The sequence below is a fragment of the Cavia porcellus genome, unplaced genomic scaffold, assembly GCF_034190915.1.
Source record: "Cavia porcellus strain 051 isolate PalLab524CR breed Dunkin Hartley unplaced genomic scaffold, mCavPor4.1 scaffold_15, whole genome shotgun sequence".
NCBI classification, from domain to species: Eukaryota; Metazoa; Chordata; class Mammalia; order Rodentia; family Caviidae; genus Cavia; species Cavia porcellus.
In genome coordinates this window covers 20,070,904-20,097,935 of record NW_026947498.1, presented here as the reverse complement: position 1 = coordinate 20,097,935, position 27,032 = coordinate 20,070,904, and the positions used below count along the sequence as shown (strand labels likewise).

General features: G+C 34.0%; 1 protein-coding gene across 1 annotated transcript in view; it reads right to left on the bottom strand.

The window, feature by feature from the left end:
* Positions 1-27,032, bottom strand: part of Tmprss15 (transmembrane serine protease 15) — a 111,961-nt gene that overhangs the window by 43,357 nt on the left and 41,572 nt on the right. The window contains exons 10-16 of the mRNA XM_003469310.4: positions 23,773-23,878; positions 23,294-23,444; positions 21,029-21,164; positions 14,052-14,141; positions 13,517-13,642; positions 12,027-12,167; positions 64-174 (exon numbers count right to left, since the gene is read on the bottom strand). Of these exons, the coding sequence (XP_003469358.1) occupies positions 64-174; positions 12,027-12,167; positions 13,517-13,642; positions 14,052-14,141; positions 21,029-21,164; positions 23,294-23,444; positions 23,773-23,878 (861 nt within the window). The remainder of the gene's footprint in view (positions 1-63; positions 175-12,026; positions 12,168-13,516; positions 13,643-14,051; positions 14,142-21,028; positions 21,165-23,293; positions 23,445-23,772; positions 23,879-27,032) is intronic.

Sequence of the window (27,032 nt, the reverse complement as noted above, 5' to 3'; positions counted from 1 at the left end):
TCACACTGAATCCAACAGTAGAGGCTAAAGTAAGGCAAAATTTTTTTTTAAAATAAGACATACCACATTGTGCTTCATCTGAACCATCCTGGCAGTGTGGGTGGCTGTCACACAGATTCTCCAGTGGAATACACTCTCCATTTTTACACTGAAACTCACCTTCCTTGCAGGGCTCTATGGGGGGAAAGAATGTTTCTTGTATAAGATAAATAGTATAAATGAGTGATCATAAGGCACACTTTCCACTTAGGTTTTTTTTTAAACATTTTCACTTAGCCAGAGCACATAGTGGAGTAAGTTTTAATACTGAGTACACAATATACTATGTTACTCAGAATTCACAGAAATAGTGGCAAAGCTAGACATGTGGCTTTAAGGTTAGAAGAAACCTTAGGTATCTGCTTAGGTGTTTGGGGATGTTCCTAGAAGTGGCTGAAACGCTTGGAACACACATATCCTCATAATCTCTTCAAGTTACTCTAAAACAACATACTAATGGCAACCACTGGAAGGTTACACAAGCATCACTATCCCCATGACACCTCCAGATGCTTATTATATTGAAATGTGGATATTTTCATTTGGTAGAAACAGAGTTAGACTGGGCTGGAAACAGTGGGCTCAATTAAATCATGGTCAAATGGAAAAGGGAAGTCATAAATAAATAAATATAAAATTCATAATGCCAGAAATGTGAAAGAAAGTTGAAGACGGAGCTCCAAACAAATAAAGCAGTGTTGGACAGAGTAGCAATGTGCTTACCTCACTGGAAAATAGAAGGAAAATGAAAAAGTTGGACAAAGAAGGCTCTGGGTAGATCTGGAAGGAGTCGATGGCTGTTTACAAAAGGTGAGTTGCACAAAAACTGGCCAACTAGAAATAGTCATGGATTAGAGGAAATAGATTCACTGTTTGCTGGGGCTGTTTGGTCTTAAAAGTATTTTGCCATGCGATTACCCTCATATTGCTGAAGAGAGGATTTTGCTTCCATCGAGGTGTTTTCCCATCATATCTTATGAGAGATACTACGAATTGTGCTGAATATCATGTGAGATTTGGATGCCCTGAGAATAGTTATGGTATTGATTATGGAAAGTCTTAATCCTACCCTCTATCTTGCACAATAAAGGAGAAGAAGAATTTAACATATATAAGGAACAGAGAAAACCTGCTTTGTTGATATCAAGGTGAGGCATCACAATGCAAGTTATAAGGATATTAGAAAAATTCAGTAATCTCCATAATTTATTAATGATGACAAAATGTTACAGTACTTGAAAGAAATTATTTCTACTCTTCTCTGAAGTGTTACATTTTATTTTCCTCTAAAGAGAAGTATTAAAGGTTACTGTATTACACTTACAAAACAAGGAATACTCAAAACTGATCCAGTGACTAGCAACCTTGATTTCCTATTTCTAGCTATTAGAAAAAAAAAAAAGCCAGGCATGGTGGTGCACATCTGTAATTCCAGCGCTTGCAGGCTGAGGCAAGAGGATTACCAAGAGGATTGCACCAGGTGTATGTTCCAACTTGTCAAAGTTTCCCATCTTTGTATCCCTGGAGCCTGACAAAATGGTGCAGAATAGGAAACCAGCATGTATTTGTTAAAATTAACTAAATTAATTTATTTTGAGTAATTAAAATGCTGCAAAAAGGAACATGAATAGGAATAACAGCTGACCTTATATAAAATACTTTTTAAAAAGCGTGATTTCAAAAATTCATTGTCAAATTTAAAGCAATTGGTTGACACTAATAGGGTTTTGAAAAGGAAATAGATGATGTGAATTATAAGACACAATTTACGTGTTTAAATTTCAATAGTGTTTAAAATATAGGCTCTGAAATCATATGATATTAGTACAGGTTTTTAGTCAGTTTCTATTTTTTTTTTTTTTGCTTTGGTTCAATAAGTTAAGTTTTTGAGTCTCAGTTTCCTTAACTGTCAAATGAGAATAAATGCTCCTCTTGTCTTACCTATATCATGAGAGTAATTTAAAATATGTATGTTAACCTACCAATACTCATATAGTAAGTGCTCACTAGATGATATTAATAGCAAAACAGTAACATTTAAAAATGCTTATTTTGACTGATACTTTAACATGCTTACTCCATGTATAAAGTGTACTACTTTTCCTACCACATGAACAAATAAGCAAGAAAATATAGCTAATTCTTTACTATTGTTATCTTACAACAATAAATAGAGCTATTTGTCTATTTTAAATTTGGAAAAATCTATATTGTTTCAACTCAAATCTAATTTACCTTAATAAAATAGTTTTAGGAAGACATGGTTGGTTGTTTCTACAAACTTTTATAGAAAAGTAGATTACATATCTCAAAATATAATAATGTTAGTGAGGTTTTTGTAAATATAATTATCAATTTGTTTCATAACACAGTTTTTAACTAGATTACTGAGATGGCAAATGGGCAAAGACAATTTCATGCTCTATCGGCAGTCAATATTCGTACAGAAAGACATATTTTATCCTTCCAGAAGTAATCTTTCTTTAGAAACCTGGAAAGTTTAAAACAAGATACAAATGTCTAAATACATATATTCTAAATTTAACATTTTGACATTTATTTATTTTTAAAAGTTAAAAGCACTAGTTCCATACACACAATCAAATATCTTAATATGGCATGTTAGTCATCACTAGTTATTTTTAAATTATCTCATTATGTTTTCTTAGCTTATTAAAATCATCATGTAAAAATTAGTTTTGAATGACAATAATTCAATTTCCTATGAATTTATTACTAATTTTTCTTTTTTAGTAACATAGTTTTAGCTGAGCAGCTGCTCTATATTTAATTGGAAAAGTGTAAGTTAGTTAAGTACAAATAAATTTAGGTATTTTCCGAGTAAAAATTTGAGAGAAACGTATATTACTTTCTAAAAATTGTGGTTTATTTTTGCATTTTATCCAGAGGTATTATGATTATGCTTGTGAAATCAGATAAAAAAAGTTGATTCTGACTGCTGAATGATTTAGATTAAAAAAAATGCTTACTGGGGCAAAGTAATCTATTGTTACTGAAGTAAATAGAAATTATGAAATCTGAGGAGACTTGTAAATAGGCTATTTCAAAATTTTTCCTTATATGCAGAAAATTGATTTCGATTCTTTGCAACATATAGTACTTTTGCTTCATTAGGAAATCTCTAATCCAACAGTTTAATTCTCTCTGGGCTTTGAAATTTTGTTTCTGTAGTTTTATGCCTGTGATGAGAGAGGATAAAAGAAATATTGCTAAGAATTCAATTTCCCCATCCTATTTTTATGAAGTCTCCTATAGCCCTTCCTAATTTAGTCAACATATGCTTAGTTTAAAATGGAACTAAATTGGTCTCTAAGGCACACTGCCACACAATCTGGGGAGGGTTGTAAACCCCTAAATGTAGTCAGCCGCCACTTTCAAGTTGCCTGATCTGCACTAGTGAATTCCATATTATGACTCTGAATATCAGAAAAGAGCAATGAGAGCACATTTATAGTATAACAGAAAATACTCCCCTGCCCTAGCCTGTATACTTCAATTTCTTAGTTTCCCAAGTAATCGGTCTAGTTGCTTTCATCTCTTAGAAATGACTGGTCACTGTGATGCATAGCTGGTCACTATTACTTACCATATAAACCAATCCCCAGTGGACAAGCCAATCTATCTCTGTACTTCCTGCTTGCTTATCTAACATAAGCCCCACACCACTAGACATCATGGCCTGATATTCTGGGAATGATCCCAATCATTAAGTAAATCTGCCTCCATGTAAATAAATCTACCTCCAAATTCTGGTTGTCATTTTGGTATTTCTGCTTGTTTTTATATCTGGTTCATCATCTGGGAAAACTAACTGTTCTGACCTCTTTGGTCACCAGTCATGGCCCTTGTGGATGGAGCAAGGACCTCTTCAAGTACTGACAGGAAGCTTGTCCTTGTGATTTCTCAAGTTCCCTAGGAGGTCCTAAGGAGTATTCCTGGATCCCTGCTTAAGCAGCTCACATCAGATCCTAAAGGGAGGAGGATGCAGTCTGATGTCTGTCTGTCTGCCTGCCTGCCTGCCTGCCTGATGCCAGGAAGGCCTCCAGTTGTTATTCCTGCTTGGTTTGATCAGAAGATCTTGATCACCTCTTGTTAGTTAAGGTCAGCCTTAAGGGAAAGGAGATTGGGATGTTTAACCTCTGAGTGCCTGCTGAATGAATGTGTGAGTGAGTAGAATAGATAGCATAAACAATAGATTGCTCCCTCTGTGCACCAAGAAATGGAAGCACTGGGTTAATGGTGGTTGATTGAGCCCTCACCTACAGTTCTGTGATGACTGACATATGGTGTAACAGAGACCTTGCACCCTCCATAGCTATGTTGTGACTAAGTCCCTTGAGGGTTGCAGCCAGGTAGGCATCTGAATGGTTTCCCTCTGAGGAGTACCCATCCTTTGTCAGTTGCACCACACATCATAGGGAAATAGAATGAGAAATAATTAGTTAAAACCCACAATTCCCAATGATAGTAAAAATTGGCTTTTACAGAGTTAAAAATAAAATCAAACCACCTACTCCATCTCAAAGAAAGAAAAAGAGGCTTATTATTCTTAAAAATTATGCCTTGACAACCTTATCTGCTGTTGCAGTTACAGCCAACACCTATAGCTTCACTCCCTGACCCAACTCATCTACTGTCAACCAATTGACCCAGTTCCAGTCTATTGCCTGCATTTGGATACAGAAGTCCACTGATCTCCACCAAAGAGACATGCCTCTCCTGGTGAGATGATGTCATCTAATGCTCACCTGAGAGGACTGTTGGTGATTTCTTCTGAGTTATACATTTTAATTGAGAAAATTGGACTGTCAGCTTTTACAAATGAGTTGCATCTGTTAGATCTGAATAGATAGGACAGCCCAAGCTCTATCAACTTGATCTGCTGAGAGCCCATAATCATTGCAAAAGTCAGGGGAAAACCTATGACTTTCCTGGTAAACAATGGACTCTCTATTAAAAAGTTATCATTACTGAGGCAACTGGGATTCTTGCCTTTGTCTCTTGCCTTTCTGCCAAGCACTAACTTACAGCCTGTGAGGGCATCTCCTGCGCACCATGCCAGTCAGCCTCACTCTTGTTTATCTCTACATATTCAACTTCAACTGTTCCCTGAGATAAAAGTGATGCCTGATTCAACTTGAACAGATAACCACAATTTTAAAGTTCTGAAAACTCTCCTCCAAGAGATATAGACTAAAGATTCACCTGGATGTCAACCATGCTGCCTCATTATGACTCTCACTGTTATCAGTTGTCATGGAAAGGACAAACTGCATCCAGCCACACGTCAGCCTGATAGACTGTTAATCACCTTGGGTAAGATCTGCATGCTATCAACAGCACAGAAAAGATGCCTCCTTTTGCTTGTGAATTGCTCCTATAATCCTCTTCAACTGAGAAAATCCTGAGATAAAAGACCAGTTCATTTGGAGTCAGTTGCTTAAAAACTTTCCTAGGTAGGCTCCACATTTGTGTCACACATGACTAGAAAGCCATCCTAGTTGTCAAAAGAAACCTGTAAGGCTGTCTAAGAAGCTCAGATTCAGCTTTATCCTGTTCTATCTGAGGACCCTGAGTCTGGCCTTCTTCTGTATTGTCAGCAACTCTTTATAACTCTGTTTAATGCTGAAGAATGCAACCATATTTTAGATGGGGCCCAAGTCTGGTTACGGTCAAAAGTCCCTGCCATTGTATGAGTCCCTGACATTTGGTGAAAACAGTCTTCCCTCTAGTGAATTAAAACTGGGACTGTAATGTGCCAAAAGGTCATGACACCTTAGGCCAGTACCACGCTGCTCTCCTGGAAGATCTCAGAAAGGGAGGCAAAAAGCCAATAAACATGTCTAAAGTCTTTGAAGTTACCTACTCAAGCCCCCACTGGAAAGAAAGTCTGTCAAAGCAGATCCAGTGAGACTGATCGATCCTTTATCAAAAATGGATTCCTGTACATGCTTGCGTGCCTTACACCTCTTCTGGGTTGTGGCCTGCCTTCCTCACACTCTGGTCTACTCTCCTGGACTTGTTAGTGACTCTGATTGTATCCCAGTAGGAAGAATAGCACCTGCATCAGCCTAAAATGCCTGATAATCATAACCCTGAAATTTTGACAGATTGTTTTCAGAAGTATGGACAAAGGATGTGCCACTGGGGCTTGCTATCAATTATGTCACTTTCTTGATTGTTCTCTGTCCTATGGCAACTCCCACCTGAATCAAACACAACACCTCTCCTACCTGCAAGCCAGTTTAAGATCTCTGAGCTGCCAGTGCTGCCACAATTGTTCTCCATTATGTTGCCTGGGTCTTTTGCTACCCATAGCCTGCTGGTGCACCTCCCTGGACCTAAAAATGACTTCTTCTGCCTTTAACTGGCTCCTGGACTCAGCCCTGGACTCCACCTCCAGAGATTCAAAAACTTGTTTCTTTTTTAAGAAAGACACTTTTAACCTGGCTGCTAAAAAGACACACAAGCTCTGCTGCAATATCTGGCAGAAACTGGTTATGAGAAGAAACTTTGCAAGTTTCTCAGAGCTGTTGTCTTCTATAAAATATGAATCCTCGAGTTCACAAAAACAGTAATGCTTACTCAGTCAACCCCTGGAAACACCCAGTGGCCTATCTGTAAATACTTGGATTCAGTTGCTACGGGCAGGCTGTCTCACCTTACAGACTTAACTGTCCAGTTGCCTCGGGCTATACTGGGATGATTTGTTCTAAAAGATAAACCCCTTGCCACACACTTGTTTACAGATGGAATAGCTCTATTAGGAATGAAGTCCAACAGACTAGATATGCTGTAGTTACCATGGACAAAATTATTATGGCTAAAACATTCCTGCATGGATGCTCTATACAGCAAACTGCTGTTTAGAAACTTGCCTCCAACAATGCAAATGAATCAGGTTCACAGGCCCAAGCTTCCTCTGCAGATCTAAGTGAAATTAGTCACAGCACCAGACCTTCCCCCGCCATATGTCCTGCAAGCTCAAGATGCTAGGCTGGCACCCCTACTCCTGCAGGCAGCTCAAGCTTCAGCATCTGTGTCACCAGTCCCAATTTCTCATTTTCTACTCATACTGAAAGGACAATAAAAGTCTATAGTGTCCTTCATACTTATATGATCATTGGCAGCAACTACAGGCCTGCATTTGTAGCAGAGGTAATTCAAAAATTAGACTAAATAAAAACTAAGTGCAGTTTGCATTAAGTTAAAAGGCCAGGTATAGCTGTAGACATTTCTGCATATACATATAACCCAGACATATAGTAACTGCCTCTACCAGATTCAGAAATCTAGCCTTAGATTTCTGAAAAATTTACCTGGACAGCTCCTCTGAGGTTCACTTTGAGGAGAAAATGCATGCTGACCAGTCCACACAAAGCTGAGTCCTGAAGACATCATTCACAGAATTGATCCATATCTGTTCTCCTTAATTGTTGTGTCTTTTCAGGCTGCTTACCCTAGTCCTTGCTTTCCTGCTCCCTGCTCGCTAACCTAGATTCTGCCTATCCCAGTCCTTGCTTCTCCACTCCCTGCTAGCTCTGTTTTTTGCCTTATATTCTATGGACAGTTGCCTCAAGAGACTAGAACAATCAGCCAAGCATTTGACAGGATTTAATGAATGACCAGTGCACTTTAGATACTTTACTATGTCAAATTAAATCCCTTATTGCCTTGCAGGAGTAATGTTACAGACAAACCTAACTTCTAGTTGGGTCTTGTCTCAGAAGATCACATGCAACATGCCCAGCAGAGATTTGCCTGGGAAACTAAAAGAGGGGGGCAATGGAGCAGAAAATGTTCCCCAGCCAATGTACTTCAGTTTCAATTGCCCAGGTAGTAGTTCCTAGCCCAGTTCCACTTGTTTCTGGTCACTTAGAAATGGCTGCTCACTGTGATGCACAGATGTTGACTATTATGTACGTTGTATAATCCTCAGTTGACAAGCTATTGTGCCTCTGTACTTTCCTGTTTGCTTACCTAACATAAACCTTCAACCACCAGACAGTAGGGCCTGATATTCTGGGAATGATCCCAGTCAGAGCCTGTTGAGGTAAATAAATCTGCCTTCAATCCTGGGTGCTGTCAGTGTTTCTGTTTGCCATTGCGATAGGAGACTTTTGTTAATAAATCTAGTATTTATATACACTAATGTAATGGAAATGTTTAACAAAGTTAAAAGATATACAAAAATATAATTATGTTATATTTCAGTTGAATGTCTTCAAATGTGGCCCTAAAATAATTTGGAAAACAATAATGCACATACATACTGCAAATAAATTATGATACATTTTTTTTCTAAAATGGTCTCCAAACCAGAACATCATCGTATAAAGCCACATGTGCCCAATCTGTCTGCTCATTGCCAGCTTGATTACCTTCCACTGCCAAGTTCTTATTTCTATCATTGCATTTCAATTTGAGGAGGAGTCAAGAAATCTCAATGGAAAAAAAAAAAAAAACAAACAAAACTGCTGATGACAATGCCGGCACCTTATTTCCCACTCCCCGGCAGTGTCTCTCCCCGCTGCGGGACATTGTAAAACCACACTTCCAACATGGTCATCAGACAGTGATGGTCTGGAAGATTCCATTCTAGCACCACTCAAAAAACATTTTTCTTAAAGATAAATTGTTTCATAAATAAAATAATAATAATGAAGGTGAGATATAAGGTAAATTAAAGAACCACATCATCTCTTTGCAGTTGATATCAAGAGATTATTCAATTTTGGTTATTATCTTGAATAGAAATTATTTGTATTATTTTTCATTGTCTTTAATATTGTATTCATTTTTAAAAATAATTTGATAAAAATAATATCCACCCCACTTTCAAAGAGAAATGTTTCTGTCTTCCTTTTCACAATCTATTCTTCTGTTTCATTTTTTCCTCCTTTCTCATTTGCATTTTAAAATATAAATTTAAGCTCTTATTTCTTTACTAAAGTTTTGTTTCAAAATGCTTTCACAGAGTTCCCTGTAATTATTTAAGTTGCTTGAATATATGAATAATTCTACTCTATATTAGTTAGAGCATAGTTTTTATCTCAATTGCTTCTGTCAGTTTTATTATTCATCTCCATTTTAAAAAATACTTCCTTTAAAAAGTTCCTTCCATGACAATCTTCTTGAAAAAGACTGGAAGGACAGCTCTTCCAGTAAAATAGATACCACATATTTGCTTGCTTTATTGTATGTTGCTTTGCAGAACTAAGCATTTAATTCTACTACATTCAAATAGATGATATTGATATTTGTATATTTTTAATGCAGCAATATCTCTTACAGAGCTTAGAACTATTACGGTTGTTAAGCTCTCAAAATTAAATTCAAAGTTAATTCAATTTTATATGTTTCTGAAAGATAATTTATTAATTCGACTTAGAAATCTGCAAAAAATGTCCTTGAAATTTAAAACCTTAAGTAGAAAATGTTATACACTGAATCCTATTTAGTAATGCTTTCACAAAACATTGCAAAATTTAATCATTTTTCTAGTAATTTTAATGAGACCCAGAAAGTAGTTTTCCTAACTAAACCATTCCCTTTTAGTTTTTATTTTTCCTTTGCATAGATCTTTTCCATAGAGTAGTTTGCTGTTCTTTCCTGCACGCTCAGGAGAGATTTTCGTATTTTTTTTCATTTCTTTATTACTTTTTGCCTTTTTCTTTGTATTTGTTGGAGAAATTTTGTAGAAATTTTTGGAACCAGAGTTTTTGAATTGTTACATGGTTGTCCAGAAAATTATATGGCTTGCATTATTAACAAACACCTCTATTCATACCAGAAAAATTAGTCTTTTTGTGACAGAGGAATTTCTCTGATCAAAAATGGCTCTGTTTTCCAAATTTTTGGTATGATAGGTATTTTTGGCACTGTCAGGTCACTTATGGTAAGAGATGCTAAGCAAGGCCTTCTCTATCAGGAGCTAAAAAAATACATATTAAAAGACAGAATCATGATTTTACTAATAAAGAAATAATAAAATAATTTAGCTTTTATGTTACTCAAACTTTTTACTATGTAATTTATTTTTTTGTAAAATAGAACAAATTAGGTTTTGTTAAACAATCCAAAGTATGTTGTTTCTTAAAAGCACTAACTACTAAAATTTCCTCTTTTATGTCCTCACCTAGATCTACTTCCACTGTAATCCTCAGGAAAACCAAATGATTAATGTCAGTAAAACTGAATATTGATTTAAATTTAAATGAAAGTAGTGAGCACATTTGAAAGATAAAAGCAAATTAAACTACATAAAATATTGACAAATAAACAAATTAATCATAGCAGAATCGTCAGTAACAAAATTGTAAAGGGACAGGTTTACTGACTAATTTTAAAATATCACTGACACAATTATCTTGATCATTATTTTCAAAGTACTGAGTTAGTTTACTTTTAAATTCTTAAGAGTTAATATATAAGTATGTATATGTATATGAAAATGTAGACATATACTTGCTTAATGATATTTTCATGTGAATGTATTTTCTTCTTTAATAATTAGCAACACCATTTAGTTTTCATGGACTTTAAGATTTTAATTTCCTATAAATCTCAGTCTTTCTTTTATATTGTATGTTTTTCCATAAGTCTTAGTATTTTTATTTCACTAATCAATTATTTAAATTGATTTATGTCATCATTATTTTTAAGTCAAAACAACCTGTACACAAAACCCACATAAGATTATTTGATTGGATTGCAACTCATTCCCACCTAAGCAGCTTTGATAACCAATGTTGCCACTGATTTTCAGGGCCAGAAGTGACCCAAAGGTCAACTTCTTAAGTCAACAAACAGTTTTCTGGGTGGGGAAAATATCTAGACTGTTGTGAGTGGAAGAATACATACAAACAAAATTCAGTTGTCCAGTAAGGCTTAGGTTACATGAGAACAAGACATTCAAACCTTTCTCTTTTTCTAGACGTGTATTCTGGTGAGAGATGGAGACTAGTGTTCTGAGAAAGAAAAGTCAGATAAAGGAGGGAATGTTTTGTCTTTCTGATGTATCTGTACTGGACCGGGGCGCTGAGATACAGGGCAGTAGTATAAAGAAAATCACAGCCTTAGTAGATCTAGTTATAAAATTTATAGATTATTGAATACAAAGAGTTACATCATATTTTTACATTTTTACATACACATAAATATATGTAACTATATCTATATGTCTTTACTTCCATTCGTGTGCACGTACCTGTACACATACACTGAATGTAATTATATATATATGCTTACATATATGAGTGTGTGTGTGTGTGTGTGTGTGTGGGTGTGTATATATATATACACACCCACACACACACACACACACACTTTGCACTTGTCTCTATTAAGATAATGCTGTTTAGTTTTTTAAGTTAAATTTGGTTGCATTGCAGCAGCTCATATGTCTGTCTCCCTGTTATTCTTGGCATGTGATCCTGACAAAGAGAGCATGATATAGTTCTTCTGAACAGGGCCAGTTAACTCTCCTTTTAATTTGTAACTTGGCTTTCTTTAGTGCTCCTTACACAGCAAAGAAACACAAATAGATTTTCAGAAAATATTTTGGATTCCTACTTTAAACAGACACAGGTAATGTTTATAGAAATAGAAAGGAATGAAGACAAGCTTTTTTTTTTTTTTTTTTGTCTTTTTGAGACAGAATTTTGCTATGCAGTTCAGGCTGGCCTTGAACTCACTTCATAGCCCAGACTGCTCTCAGGCTTGCGATGATCCTCCTATCTCAGTCTCCTGAGTGCTGGGATTACAAGAGTGCATCACCTTGTCTGGCTAAGAAAATCTTTAAGATAGAGAAGTATGGTGCTCCTTTCGGGGTACATATACTAATGAAGAAATATAAATACATAGGATGTAAACATCAAAATTATTATATAAGCTTGATTCTTGTGTATTTTTGTATTTTCTTAATTTGCTCCAAAAGTTATGATGCGATGTATAGTTCTTCTTACCTGGAATTCCCAAGTGATAACCAGTAGTAAAGTTGGCTTTAAATCCCCTTCCTGTCATTGATTTATCAGTGATGAAAAGTACAGTCATTTTGTTGGTGGTAGAGAACACATCCTTCATTGGACCAGGTCCTGTATACACAGCTGTTTCAGAGGAAATCGAGAATATCAATGATTTCTTTGAAACCAAAACACACCCTTTATTTCCATCTGTCTTTTAGATGAAATAATACATGCCGTGTGGCTCATTCATGAAGGTGCTACACGTCACTCCTGTGTAGACCATTTTATGTATCTTTCAACACTGCTTCTGTGAAGCTGGCTTCTGTATTCAGTTTTTAAATATTACTTGAAGTTCTGTATTCTGAAACTTAGTTATAAATTCCTCCTAATATTATCTGGCTTAACAGATATTTGCCTCCTTAGAGCAAAGTGGTTATCAAGCAACAAAGGTTATAGTCCCCTTTAGCAAATTTCTGTCCAAAATAATTTCATAGTTTTTGAAGTTGAATCATACATACAAATTTGAAGAATGAATTGGAGACAGATAATATAAACCTAAATGGTGCTTTTCAAACTGTTTCCTGACAATCCTTTGATTTTGGGGCTTTCATAAACATGCTCTACTCAACAATGCTTCAGAACATTAAAAAATACATTCATCTTCTTAATGGTTTCATGTTTCAGAAACCCTAAAAAAATTCGATCTCAAAAGAAGCTTTAATCTATGAATTTGAGAACTGAAACTGCAGTGCTTCTGAAAGTTTTACTTGCTTTTCAGTGATTTATGTGATTAGTAAGAGGTGAAATGACACATTTTATTTTTCTTAGAAGTTCACTGGAGCTTTTATTAAAAAGATGATTTAAACTGAAAATGGAAAAACTTGTATTTATAAACGTATACATGAAAATCAAATTTGAAGTTTCTCAGTGTTTCTAGAATCCTATGACTACTGAGACACCTTACTGTATTTATTCTGTGTGTGTGTCTGTCAAAATCCTCTTCAAAATAGAATACACCCTTGCATTTTGTTGGGTTTGCTGGAAAATTCTGCCTGGGGGAAGATGAATTATGTGACCAGGGAATCCTCTTGACTTCTGTGCTTCTTAATGTGTAAGAGAAAGATTTCTAGGGCATCTTCATCTATTGCTTTCAGTGTTCGTGTGATTGTATCCTGATTGCAAGGACATTTAGCCAGAGTTTACGGTAATAGAAGTCCTTAACTTTTGGACTGCAAGTTTTAAAGATACTAGCTGCTAAGAACTAATGACTTAAAAATGTTAAATCTGGTTTGTTGAGAATGCTGACGATAAAAGTTATTATGTTAACAATGCAATTGAGCCCCATATGGAAAATTCAACATAAAAATCAACACGTTATCCTACCATCTGTTTACTTTGTCAGTTGTAAATATGATTGTTTGTTGTGATATACTTTGTCTGTCAGTCCAAAGCTTCAAGCAATGTTCATAATATTCACTTTGAGGACTTACTTAAGAACAAGGAATCATCTTCTCCTCCATCTCTGATTTCAACTACATCTGCAGTATTTTCCAAGTCAAAGTCTTGAAAATGAAGTTGTATATTTTTTCCCTCTTGTGCGTTTAAAATCCAAACACCTTATAAGTGATAAAATGCAAAATTTAGTTTTAAAAATTAAATTGTATAATTTCCCCTTTTGTGCATTTACATCCCAAACATCTTAAAATAAAGGCAACACTTAAATTACAATAAACTTCTTTTGGTTTTTCTTAAAACTTCCAGTAACTACTTTAACAATATGAATAATAGTAATGACTACTGCTTTAAAATGTTATTGAAAGAATTGGCTAAAAAATGAATATTAAGCATTACCACTGGCATGAAATAAATAAAATTTTGCAGTTGCTATTTTAATTCTTGTTATTCTGTTAAGCAATGTCAGAGGCAATAAATGCGGGGTGTGTCCATGTTTGACAAATTAACTTTGCTGTGTAAAGGGAGGATGTGAGCTCAGTATAGGTGTCCCACAAAAGAAATGACTCTTACAGAAAGCCTGATTAGGATAGCTGTTTGGAAAGCCTGGAGAACTGAAGGTTGTATTTGGCTCCCATAATTCAAAAGGTCCTCCACAGTCTGCTGCAAAAGAAAACAATTTAAAAAATCCTTAGGGATACAATATTTATTTCAAACACAATATTAGGAATTAATAATTATATTTCTTAGGATACTAACTTTGACACATAAATTTTAGGGTTTCTGGAAATGAAAATTTTGTAATAGAATTTAGAGAAAAATATGAACCTCTTTCCATTCTTACTGCTTCTGTGAGTCCCCAAGATAACATAATAATGTACACCTTTTCCCAAAATTATTTGAGTAAGGAAAAACTTTTTGTCACATCTCTTTCATAAGTAGGTTTTATGAAATAAGTTATTGAATCCCTACAATAGAAAAACAAGAATATTTCTAGTAGAAATAATCCTTTACCTGCCACTCTTTTAGGAGAAAGACTACTAAAACACAAATTCTGTATTTCTTGCTTTTGTATAAATGTGGAGAAAAACTTTTCAGAGCTGCATATGGAGGATTTCACACTCCTCTTGCTTACCAGTTCCCCTGAGCAGATGTTACAATATTTTTGAGAGTCAAGTTGGTACTCTTGGAATGTACTTCAAATGTATTAGAGAAAATAGAAATGTAGATCTTCCAGGTCAGAATATAACACTTTAGCCAGATTAACTTTATGATATTCTTAATATGTTTTATTAGTAGAACCAAATTCTAAGTAATATAAAAATTGAACTACTGGGTCCCAGTTCTAATTCTTATTGCCATTGCATTTAGAAATAATATAAAAAGAATAAAAGTAATGTAATTTGAAATATTTTTGAAATGCAAATGGTATGGAAATTTACTCTCAGTAAACTAGAAGCCAGATTGTGAAAAATGTATCTCATAAATGGCAGTGTCTTCCATCATACATTTCTTTGATTTTGTTTGTTATCATCCGTTATTGATTTAGATCCTTTGAAATTCATGTGCATCTTTTAAATTTACATGTAGCAAGGCACTTATATTTGTATTTGGTGATGTATATATGATAGGAAGAAGACAGGCTATTTCTATACTCCAAAACATAATACTGCTGTCAAATGGTCCTGTTCTATAAAGTTATAAGATATGGTCTTATCTCATGTGCTTTTCTTAGGCTTATCCAGATATGGGGAATATTACAAAAGTAATAAAAACTCTCACAAAATATTATTGGCTTCTGAAATTCTATGCATATGTTTACATCTAAGAAGAGAACATAGTGTCCAAGACATGGAGATGTGAAGTTTCCGTAAGTGGGATTTGATAGTTATATGAAAAGAGTGTACACGGTGCATAGGAAGATGCATTACAGCTCCTGGATTAAAATTGTGTTCTAAGCTCCTGGCTCATTTAAGGCTTTTGTCCCAAATGTAAAATAGTTCTATATTAAGGAATTTTTGAGTTTTAAATAGAAATAAGTTTTGAAAAGTGCCTAGCGATTTACTAGAAACACTGGTTTTCAAAACATCCGTGGATTAAATACTTATTGTATTTTAGTTTCAAATGGACAGTCTGGAATTTGAAGCCATTCAGTTACCTCTTTATGTCATACACATACACCTAGTATCACAGGTCAATACCTCGCCCAGTTGATTTCAAGCTCATTGCACTGTACCTTAATATCTCCCATTGATCTTGTTAAACTCTGAATAATTTCCACCAGCTGCTCCAAGCCATGGAAGTGTAAAGTTTCAATAAGTGGATTTGATAGTTATGTGACAAAGAGAAAGAGAGTAGAAGAGCACTGAAAAGGAAGGTCCATGAAGGACAGATCTGGAAAGAAGAAAGTAATGGGGGCTGGAGATTTAGCTCAGCGGCATAAGCGCCTGCCTTGCAAGCAGGCAGTCGTGAGTTTGATCCCTGGTACCGATAAAAAGGAAAAAGACAAAAAAAAAAAAAAAAAAAAAGAAGAAAGTAATGTACTTGGAATGCTGATGAAGGGGTTTAAATAAAAAGACGAATAGGAATGAGAACGGATGCAGAGTAGGTTCTTCACTTGAAACAAATGATCTTCTAATTGTTTGATTTCTAAAGGATCTGTTAAAATTCTATATTGCCTACATGTACATAATTCATTTAATTTTAATAATTCTCAATTTACATGCATAAGTCAGTCCTCAATGAGACCAATGGGGGAGGAGGACTGTAACTATAGGCCAAAGATGAGATTTCAGATTGAAGACAGGAAAAGCCAACTTGACCAGTGTGGTCAGTGTGAACTTGTGTGTGTGTGTGTGTGTGTGTGTGTGTGTGTGTGTGTGTCTGTGTGTGTGTCTGTGTGTCTGTGTGTGTGTGTGTGTGTGTGAGAGAGAGAGAGAGACAGAGAGAGAGAGAGAGAGAGAGACAGAGAGAGAGAGACAGAGAGAGAGAGACAGAGAGAGAGACAGAGAGAGACAGGGACAGAGAAATATAATTATCGTTATTTCTAGTTAAGGAAAAGGAATATTTCAAAGTTGTATACAACTAATATAGCAAAGACTTGACCTTTTGAAAATGCATTGAATTTTCATATAACCAAACGTTAACAGGAGATTACGTTATAAGTTAAAGATGAATAGGTAGAATTTTAATGAACTCACAACCAGAGCAAAAGATTGTCAAATGGAATTGTTAAGCCTGTTAGACAGGCAATTTACTTAGCTTTTTTCCTTTAAACAGAAATCTTGGGAAATTCATTCCTTTAACATACTGAGATGTACTTGAATTATGGTTTCGTATCAACTGGCTGACCTCTAAGATATCTTTGATTCTTGCTTGGTTAAGAAATTTCAGTTACACTCTGCATATAAATGACCGTAAAGAATTAACAAAAGTATTTTAAACCATTCTAAATGTCATGACAGAATTGTTTTTAACGTTGGTGTGACTACAATGGAGATACAGCCTGTACCTCTTAGTAAAGGAGTCAAAGAATCATGAAATGTAATTTCAGATATCACAGTCATGCTGTATTGTTAGCTCACTCAGGGAATGAGGTAAAGTAGCCTATCTAGGGTAGAAAATCCATGCATGTATAATGTTAAAAACTTTCATTTTTATTTTTTGGAACTATTTTCAAAACATTTGTACCCTGACTAATTTTTTACTATGCCATTAGGGATTTTTACTCCACATAAAATATAAATAGCACACTGTATTTGCAAAGTAGTTGTAAAGGATAGATAATATCCTTGAGGCATGACATTTTTAATTCATGCTTAAGCTTCTGATTTCCATGACATATGTGACAATGTGGAGACATTTACTGTAGGGTGGAAAGGAGAGCCTAACTTCAACTTAGAGTAAGAGAATCTGAATTAAAGATGTTTAGGGTTTAATAATAAATAAGACTACAATTGCAAACAAAAATAGGTATTTCATTGATAAATCTTATGAGGGAAATAATAGATGTAGTTGACAAAGGATAGCTCAAACTGATAATTATTTTAAGAGTAGTTTTTTAAAAAACTATTTTTATTAGCATAGTAATAGGCTATAAATCCTTTTGACTATTATAGTTAGAATTTTAAAAATTTAGGTTTCATGAATATTTGGTTTCAGTTTATCAAAATTTGTATTTCCATTGACAAGTTGTTGTGACAACTCATGGTAAAATTCTTAAATACTTTCAAATGAGTATTTATATCAAATGGATGACAAATAAATTTAAATTGCCCTCCCTAGTTGGTTTATTTGATCTTAATAGAAAAATACCCAATGTCAGTAAAAAGTAGGCTACTTATTTTAAAAGTAAAATAGCTAAAGCATTCATATGGGAGTCTTTGAGTGAATTTAATATGAGATTTTGTAAGAGTTCATCTCCTAAGTGAAATAAATAGCAAGGAATGATATGCTGAATACCATCATCAGTTACCAGGGAGAGCTAGGTAGTGATTTATTTCTACAAGGCAAACTCAAGTTAACTTGTTTAGCTTTAATTTGGGGTCCAGAAATACAAATTTCTTTTTGTATACACCTATTGTATATGTATGCATCCCGTAATGAATCAGCAGAATATCTTTGGAGACTGGCATCATGTTTGTATAACAGAATGCTTCCTTTCTTAAAATGTTCTTCGCATAATGTCCACATTTAAATTAATCGATGACTGCCACAGATGCAGTTGCGGGGAGGGTAGAGGTTGGAGCAGCAGTACGGGGAAAGTCACAAAGTGGGAGAAACTTTGCCATCATAAAAACTGGACTTACATTTCCCCAAACTAGGCACAATTTGCATCCCTAGGGGCAAGGAGGAAAGTGAATTTTATTATATTCATTTACTGGTATGGGACTATTTTCTTATTTAAATGTACCATAAAGAGTGAAAGAAAAGCTATTAGTTGGTCAACCGTGGTTTCTTTTTATTTTTGCTTAAACAAATCAATGATCTGGAACTAGAAAAGCTTTTTTCAGATAAGAATTTCACTGAACCAATTACAAATGGCATTAGAATAAAATTGTTCAGAATGCATTTGATGGTAATTAACATTTTCTGCTGGGTTCAATATTGCCTTAAAGTAAGCCGTTTGGAAAGTGGAACAAACACATTATGGGAAAACTCTCTAAGTTTGTATTTTCAAATCAGCTGGGTCACTTTATCATTATAATTTTCCTAATGTTAAAATATGCAAAGATATCGAGCTGTCATGACACTGAGGTGTTATCTTTTATTCTTTCTTCATATTTTTAGATATGAAGATGCACAGCCCATATATAAATATTTAACATGTGAAACCATACTTAAAATTTTATTTGAATGCATAATATGTAAATAAGTTATCTCAAATATTATGTTTATGTAATGTGATTTTGCTATGTTTTAAATGTTATACATTTGAAAATATATTCTTTACATGTAGAAAGCTTTTCTTATCCATTCAGTTGATCAATAGAAGGAAAGATTGACTAAAAGGATTAAGAAGAAAGGCTACTGTTTTAAATAATAGCAATATCAAACATTGCTAGTACTTGTTCTTTTATTAAACCGATATTTTAAAGCCTTTGAATGTGTAACTTTGTACAAAAATGTTCTCTGAAATAAACATTACATAAAGCACTTACACAGAATAGATTGAGAAAATTATTTTCAAATGCCATAAAGCTCAGATTATTGTGTTCATGTTCTGGTTCCTAACTTTTGTTTGAGAGAAATATTTTTAGGAATAAAAGAAGAATATAAAAATAATGAAAGCTTGATTTCATGCCTAATAATATTCACCAGAAAATTAGAGACTGTCAGGCACTAATGATAGAGGTAAATTAGACTAAAACTTACATTTCAAGAAAGTCACTTCTTGTTGCAATTTCTAGGCCAACATCATCACATTGAAATAGATGGGACTTCTCTCATTTGCTCGTGGTTTTATGTCATTTTGTTGTTATCTGCACGCTTCCTCAGAACCTTCTCTAGTTATATCCTTCATCCCTTTTCTGGTATACTTGTTAAACACTCTCAAAAACTGTTTTAAATTTTTATTCATATATTGTATTAATTTTTCATGTATCAATGTTTATTGATATACCTTAAATTTCTTTTGCAGTGTGTTTCACAGCATGTGTTTTTACAGCTTAAATGAATATTAAAATATTGCAGAATTCATGTGTAGCCTATATAAGTATCTAAATATACAAGTTACAAATGGAAACTAGTAGTAAGCATGTGTGAGACCAGGATGGCAATTTAATTGTATCCCCAATATAGTTATAGCTCATTTGTTACATGTATTTAATCACCGGTCATTTGCCTTTAGCTTTTCATCTCTAATCTGCCTTTTCCTTTTAATTTACGACTTGTAAACAAAAACCCCCATAATTAAGGAAGTGTTAATGTTTCAAGGGTGTTTGTGAAAAATGAAAAATGGAGTGATTGTGCTTCCTGGCTTAGATTTGTGACAAAAGAAAACATTGAGAAAGCTCAATCCAAGTAAAGATGCAGACTCACACTAACTTCTAACCCCCAGAGTTCAAAGTCAGAGGAAGTTTTGGCATGAAAATAACAATTCAGTGAGAATGTTACAATGCAAAGACCGAGTATTTGATAAGATTTATCATTACCTGTATCTTTATTTTTGCTATATTGTCTCATCATTTGAAAATAGTGTGAAAGGATTATATCCTTTGATAAGGATAAAATGAATGACAGTGAGTTTTTTCTGATCTTTCATGCTCTAGTTCTGCTTAAAACACAAGAAAATATAGGTTTCTTTTTTATTCTTTTCAGTTAAAAGATCCTATAGGGCAAAGAATCTTTGTCAGTACTCAGCTGCAACACTTGAATAGGTTGATGGGGGAAAATAATACAAAGATTTTCCAAGACACCACTTCCAGACAAAAATCTTCTGTTCACTTGTTCTATATATTCAAAGTACAGATGCAATCATTATTATTAAAATATTCTAAAAATAAAATTAGTGAGTGTCAGGCTTAAGTGGATTCCTCTGGAAATCTTAAAATCCCTCCTTAAAAAATTATGAGGACTTTATGGCACATTCTCCAACAACTACAGGCCATTCCTGAGGGACAATATAACATTATTTTCTATTTTAGTGTAAGCACAATGGAAATCAGCACTTCCATTACTTTAAAAAATGAAGAAGTGCTGGGTATGGTGGGAAACTCGTGAGATCCCAACAGTGGGAGGCTGAGGCATGAGGATAGCCATGAGTTGGAGCACATGCTGGGTTGCATGGCTAGCTATGTCTCTAAAAATCAGAACAAAAACTCCACAAATCTAAATATGAAAAAAGTATTAATATTATCATGAATACTCCACATAACAAAATGAGTGATTTTTGTTAAATTCTTATGTAACATGTACTATTTTTCAATGTTGCTTGTATTTTAGTGTTTGATTTTTAGTGAAAATATATTAGGCCAAGAAAACAAAACAAGTCAAAGCAAGAGCAACCCATAAATAATGACTTAGGAAAAATACACACTAAGTTTACTTACTAGGAAGCTCTGGTGGAGGAGTTGGAACCAAAGTTGGTTCTGGATACAGACTCTCACTGCAAGTTCCATATGTTAGGTTAATGTCATCCAGTGCTATATCACTCAGCATTGGGTTTTTAAAAGCATTAAAAGCAACCTGAAATTCAAAGACATATTATTCTCTTCTGACTTCTTCTTGTGACTCAATAAACTCAGAGGAATCAATACTGTGATAGCCAAATATGACAACCAAGTTATTACACAGTGACGTATGATTGGGTTATGATTTTAAATCCTTTTGATTTATGTGGAACCGATTTCTAAATTTTCACTCATATCTTCCAAGTTAAGAAATGTTATAGTTTCTGACTCTGTGTTTCTGTCTCTCTCCCGTTGCTGTCAGACTCCACGGTACTCTGTTATGCATACACTTCATATAGCAGCAGACAATAACCTTTGCTCAGGTCAATTAAATGGAAGAATAATTGGATCATTCAGCTCTTGCTGCTCGTGTCACAGTTCACCCACAATTTGGAAGGGGTACTGTATGAAGGTGCCACCCAGAAGGCTCAGAACCAGATTGTGAGCAAAGGTAGTATTTTAGGTCCTTTGGGCGGAAAGTATTTGCACTTTCTTGCATACTTTTCATATAAGAGAAAAAAAGCATAAACAGATTATCTATTATATGTATCTTATGAATAGTATACTAAACAAATGGCAAACATTGTCTTATTTTTGAGCACTATTGTGTACTCATCCATTCACACTTTGTTTATTCATTTAACCTACTTCATGCCAAATGACATTGTAAATGAGTATTATTTTCTTTCATGTGTGAGTGCTCAGAGACTTGAATGACTTGCTCAAGATTTCACAATAAAATAGAAAAGCCGAAGGGCAAATACAATAGTTTTCTTTATTATGAGGGAAAACATTCTAATATCCAAAGTAGATGCCTAAAATTTTAAACAGTACTAAACCCCACATAGATAATATTACTTCAAATACTGCATATATGTCTTATGATAGTTTTATAAAAAATTAGGCATAATGAGATGAATAAAATAGAACATTTATTATAATAGAGTATAAGAAAAATATTTAAAACCTATGAATCATTTATTTCCATAACTCTCCCATTAATATTTTTGGACTCTTATTGACTGTAGGTAGTTGAAATATGAAAACAAACTACAGATAAGAGTTGGTAAACTACTTTATTTGCAGAGCTTGGTGCAGTCTCTCTTCCAGAGAAACTAAAACCAAAGTTATATAATTTTAGAAAAATGATTAGCCAATTGAACCAGATTTGGCCACTGAAATATTTATATTCTCACTTTTAAATCTCTTTGTTCCTTGCATGGTCTATTTCTCCTTACTTGGTCTTGAATTACAAGAAAAAAATCAAAATTGAGGAAGAAAACAAATAAAAATTGAAACTGGAGGAAAAAAATAAAGGGAGGAAAGAAGGAAAAACAAGAGAAGGAAATAAAGTGATAGGTTAGAATGAGGATGATGTCATTGATAATTGCTAAATGTGCGTAATTCTAATCATAGGAGACAGCAGAAGTCTTGGTGATGACGAAGCCTGTCTAAGTATGTGTCCTTTAAAAGTGATACTTTCTTGAAATTACCCAATTAGAGCATTGCTAATCTGGCCCAACTAATAGCCTGTATTTCAGATGTAAAACCCTTAGGAAGAGAACACATTAAACTGTTATCTGAAAAACTGATCCACCTTAATGTGAAATAAATGATCAGAGACTTTGCAGTGACACAGCTCATAGAATTTGTTTTTAACAGAAATATATGGAGATGAAGCCACAGTGGGGCAGGGTAGATGGAGCCTGACAGGCGTGGGTGTCCTAAATGGAAAGGATGACTTCTGAAAAGTTAAAGTCTGACCGAAGTGGGGTTTGCAAAGAGGTGAAAACCTCAGGGTAGTAGGGAATGTAAGAAGACAGGGTTGGCCTGTGCTATGAAGATGCTGAAAGCTGAAGTCTTCTCCAAAGTTCCAGAGGATTTTATAGATGCATACAAAGCATCCATAAAGTATCCATAAGCTGTACTTTTCAAATAGTAAATTGTCTTCCATGGAGTAAGGGATTTTTAATGAGTCAATAAGTAAGTGAAGATAATAAAAAAATCTAAGATGGATTAGATAAGTAGATTCCGAGACTTAGCTATCTTCAGAAAATTAATCATCGTTTTCATTGTTACCATTGCAAAATGTATTCACATCACCATAAATAAATACAAATATAAATCACAAAGTGTTTTGCTAACCTTAAATTCCACTGATTCATTTAATGTTACTTGTCCATAATTCCACTGTTGTCCATAATTTCCTTCCTTCTGGAAAACAGTCTTCTCCATGGTTTCATCACTGCTAATATTAATGCTTAATTTGTAGACATAGTCACCATACATATAATACCTAGATTGGAAAAATGATAAGCAAAAATGTTTGGGTCACTACCACATTAGCGTAAGTGGATTTTAGATTCTCCAGGTCCTTTATTAACCTTTGATTTTTACTCTTTTCCTTTGGCTTGTGAATTCCTGAGAAGGGAGAAAAATCTACAAAATTTTGTTACTTTATCAATTAAAAAAGTAATAGTGCCTGCACTGAAACACTCGTTTTCATTTTAGTGAAATCTAAAATGAGGAGGATGTCATCTGAGGATGATAATGCTGCTCATTAAGTAAAATAATATTTAACAGGTGCTTCCCTCGGATCTAAGAAGTAACTAATCAGAGCATACCAGAAACTAAGGCAGACTGGATTCGAAGAGGGACTTAAGGGTAAGCTTAGAAGTCCCACTCTTTCGCTTCTTCCTCCTGGGCCAGTTGGTGTAGAAATATAAAATCCTGTAAAAACAATAAAAGCTTTCATTTACTAAAATATTGGCATCTTCATTGTGTGACAGGAATTAATCATAAACAGAAAAGAATACTTTTGGGGCCAGGGATATAGCACAGTGGCATAGCACCTGCCTAGCAAGTACAAGGTTCTGAGTTCAATTCCAAAGAAAAGGATATTTTAGGTTGAAGATACTAGAAAACACTACGTGGCTGGACAGTGGGGATGAACCCTGGGAGCACTGAACTATAACCAAGTTCTTTTCTTTTCTCTTTAATTTTTCTCTTTTGAGACAGAATCTCTCTAAATTACTCAGGCTGATCTTGAACTTGAGATCCTCTTGCCTATCTTCCTGAATAATGAAATTATAGGTGAAGATCACCACACCCAGTGGATATGTACAGTAGTTTTATAGAATGAACAGGACACTACTCTCAAATCCAGAGAGTAACAACTCTGTCACACACAAAAAGATAGCTATTTAGGAAAACTAGTTCACAATTCTGAAATCTTCACTTTCAATGCAATTTGCTATATATTTTAATTAATTCAAATCTTTGAGACAATCAGTACATCAGAATATTTAGAAATGCTGATAGGCTAATTCATGATTCATAAAAGTAAAGACACAGCTGAAAGCAAGTTAAGAGTTTCAAAGATTCTCAGTTATATATTCCATTGACTATGCTGTTTTTCTCTGACTGAGAGGTTATTTGACTTTATAATGGTTTCATCTTCTACATTTATTTGAATGACAACTAATCAGATAACAGTGGAGCAAGAAGCATGCTAATCCATGTAAAAGCTTTAAAAATAGCATAAGTCATAGCATAAAGTACTCTCTCTTCTATAATTCATTATTTCAACCAATGATTTGAGTCATTCAAAATGCGCAAAGTAAGAATATTTTAAGGATTTTCTTAGGGCAATTTTTTTGTATTCTTATTTTATGACTTATAACAGGAAACAGGAAACATGATAAGACATAAAGTAAATGAAATATTATATTATCCTAATTTGATTGCAAGGCAATTTTTTAATAAATTGTTAAAATTTAGTGTTGGCTTAAAGTCTAACATCTTCCACCTTATGTATTACAACAGAAAAGTATAGGTTATATTGCTCATAAAATTCAAACACTCATTTAAAACATGCAGGTTCAGAACCAGAAGTGAAAAAAAAAAGAAGAGTAGATCTACTTATATGTTATAGTACAATAATTAAATCAGTAATGTGAAAATTTTTCAAAATAAATATTTTATTAATATGAAATAATTGTCAAATATGTTAATAAAAGTAATATATGTACATCAGTTGGATTTAGATCTTAAAATGCAAAAGAAAAAATACATATTAAACCTTTTGTATTACTAACACATGATTAATATTTTAAATATGCTGTGACATTTAATGAATGATTGTTTTGACCATTTGGCTAGTGCTCAGTTACATGACCTAATGAAAAAAGAGCACATAGAAAAAAGGAAAGGTTTCAGAATTCATCATTAAATCCCCAATCACAAATCCATTTTGAGATGATCTTACTTTTACTGGCTTAAGAAATAGTTAAAAAATTATTGAATGCCATAAATAAGTACTGAAAAGTCTGAAGTGTTTAGAAATATGTCTAGTTAGCATTGCATAGTATTGCATAAACATACATCGTGATCTTATTTATATTTGGCTGCTTTTGTAGTTAATTAATTATACCTGAACAATTCTGAGTCCATTATTCATTAAACAATGACATATTTAAAATAAGTACAACCAAGATGTAAGTTTATATATACATACAGCAAATTAATCATATACATTCTTAATATCTTATAGATTTTCATAAGTAAGTAAATAGATAAATAGCACAGTATAGTGCAGGTTATAGAGAATTACACATTATTGAATACAGCAAGAAAATATATAATGCTACCATCTGTGTAATATAATCTTAATTTTTAGTCAAAGTTTTAGAAAATGAGAGAAATTTATAAAATCATGAATTTTAGATGTAAAGAATTATAATTTACATAAAACTTTAACTAACTAAGATTCCTAAATTCTGAGGAAATCTGCTCTTACATTTCATCTATGGCATTTTGTCTGTATAGGTCACTCGATGGGTTAACATGCCAGATGCAACAGAATCATAATCTAGTGCATCCTACTTTATTTTAACATAATTGCATTTTTTAATTCTTTTTTGGAGAATAAGCTTTCATATGTACATTGTTTCTAATTTTGATCTCTGGGACTGGTGAATTTAAGACATTTTATTAGCCCAACAAATGTCTACAGACCACTGTTGGTGATGTAAGAGATTAGGGAGGGGCATATCTGCTCAAGCAAGCAGGCATAATCTGTCAAAGTTATGAGAACTAGGACACATATGCAGAACACAGTTTGGAATAATCCCTGAACACTGTAGATGGGACCCAGCAGAAGGTACCATCTTTAACTCTTTATTTACATACGGTGTGAAACCAAGGAATCCTTGGGCAGCTTAAATCTGATGCCAGGTCTGGTGAGTTTCTGACAGGACAATGGCTTGTTTGCATGAGGGGACAGCAAATTCCAGAGAGGAAAGAACCCTGCCATTACCCTTGTGGCTGCCAGTGCCTTTCCACCAGCTTGTTTTTGCTACATAGCTTCTTTTCTACTTTCAGTAAATGTAAATCTTCACTTCACATTCTGTGTGTCCTGCATAATTTTTTTCTTCAGGGTACTAAGAACCTGGAAAAAATTTCATTGGGACCCAAACACTGATAACATTATGTCTCTCTTCAGTCTTTGTAAGACTAACCTGCCTTTTTGCTTTAGATAATTTTGAAGTGGCACAATTTCAGCTTGTATCCTCTTTGATGAACTCTCACAATTGCTTTCACTCTGCATAGTGTTTTGGGGGGTATCTCATTAGTGAGAAGAAACTGCAACAGTAGGGACGGTGTTTAAATCAGATCATCATTGTCCTACTTATTTCCAAGTGTCTGTGTTTCCATTTTCTGAAACTCTTCTTTGGAATTCTTTATCACCTATACCAAAGGGTGATACTGCTTCTTAATGTGCATTTTAATTGGCCTCTTATTACTTTTTTCCCTTTCAATTTTTAATTTTATTATTATGTGTTTGCAGTTCATAATCATTACATTCTTCATGGGGTGTTGGTAA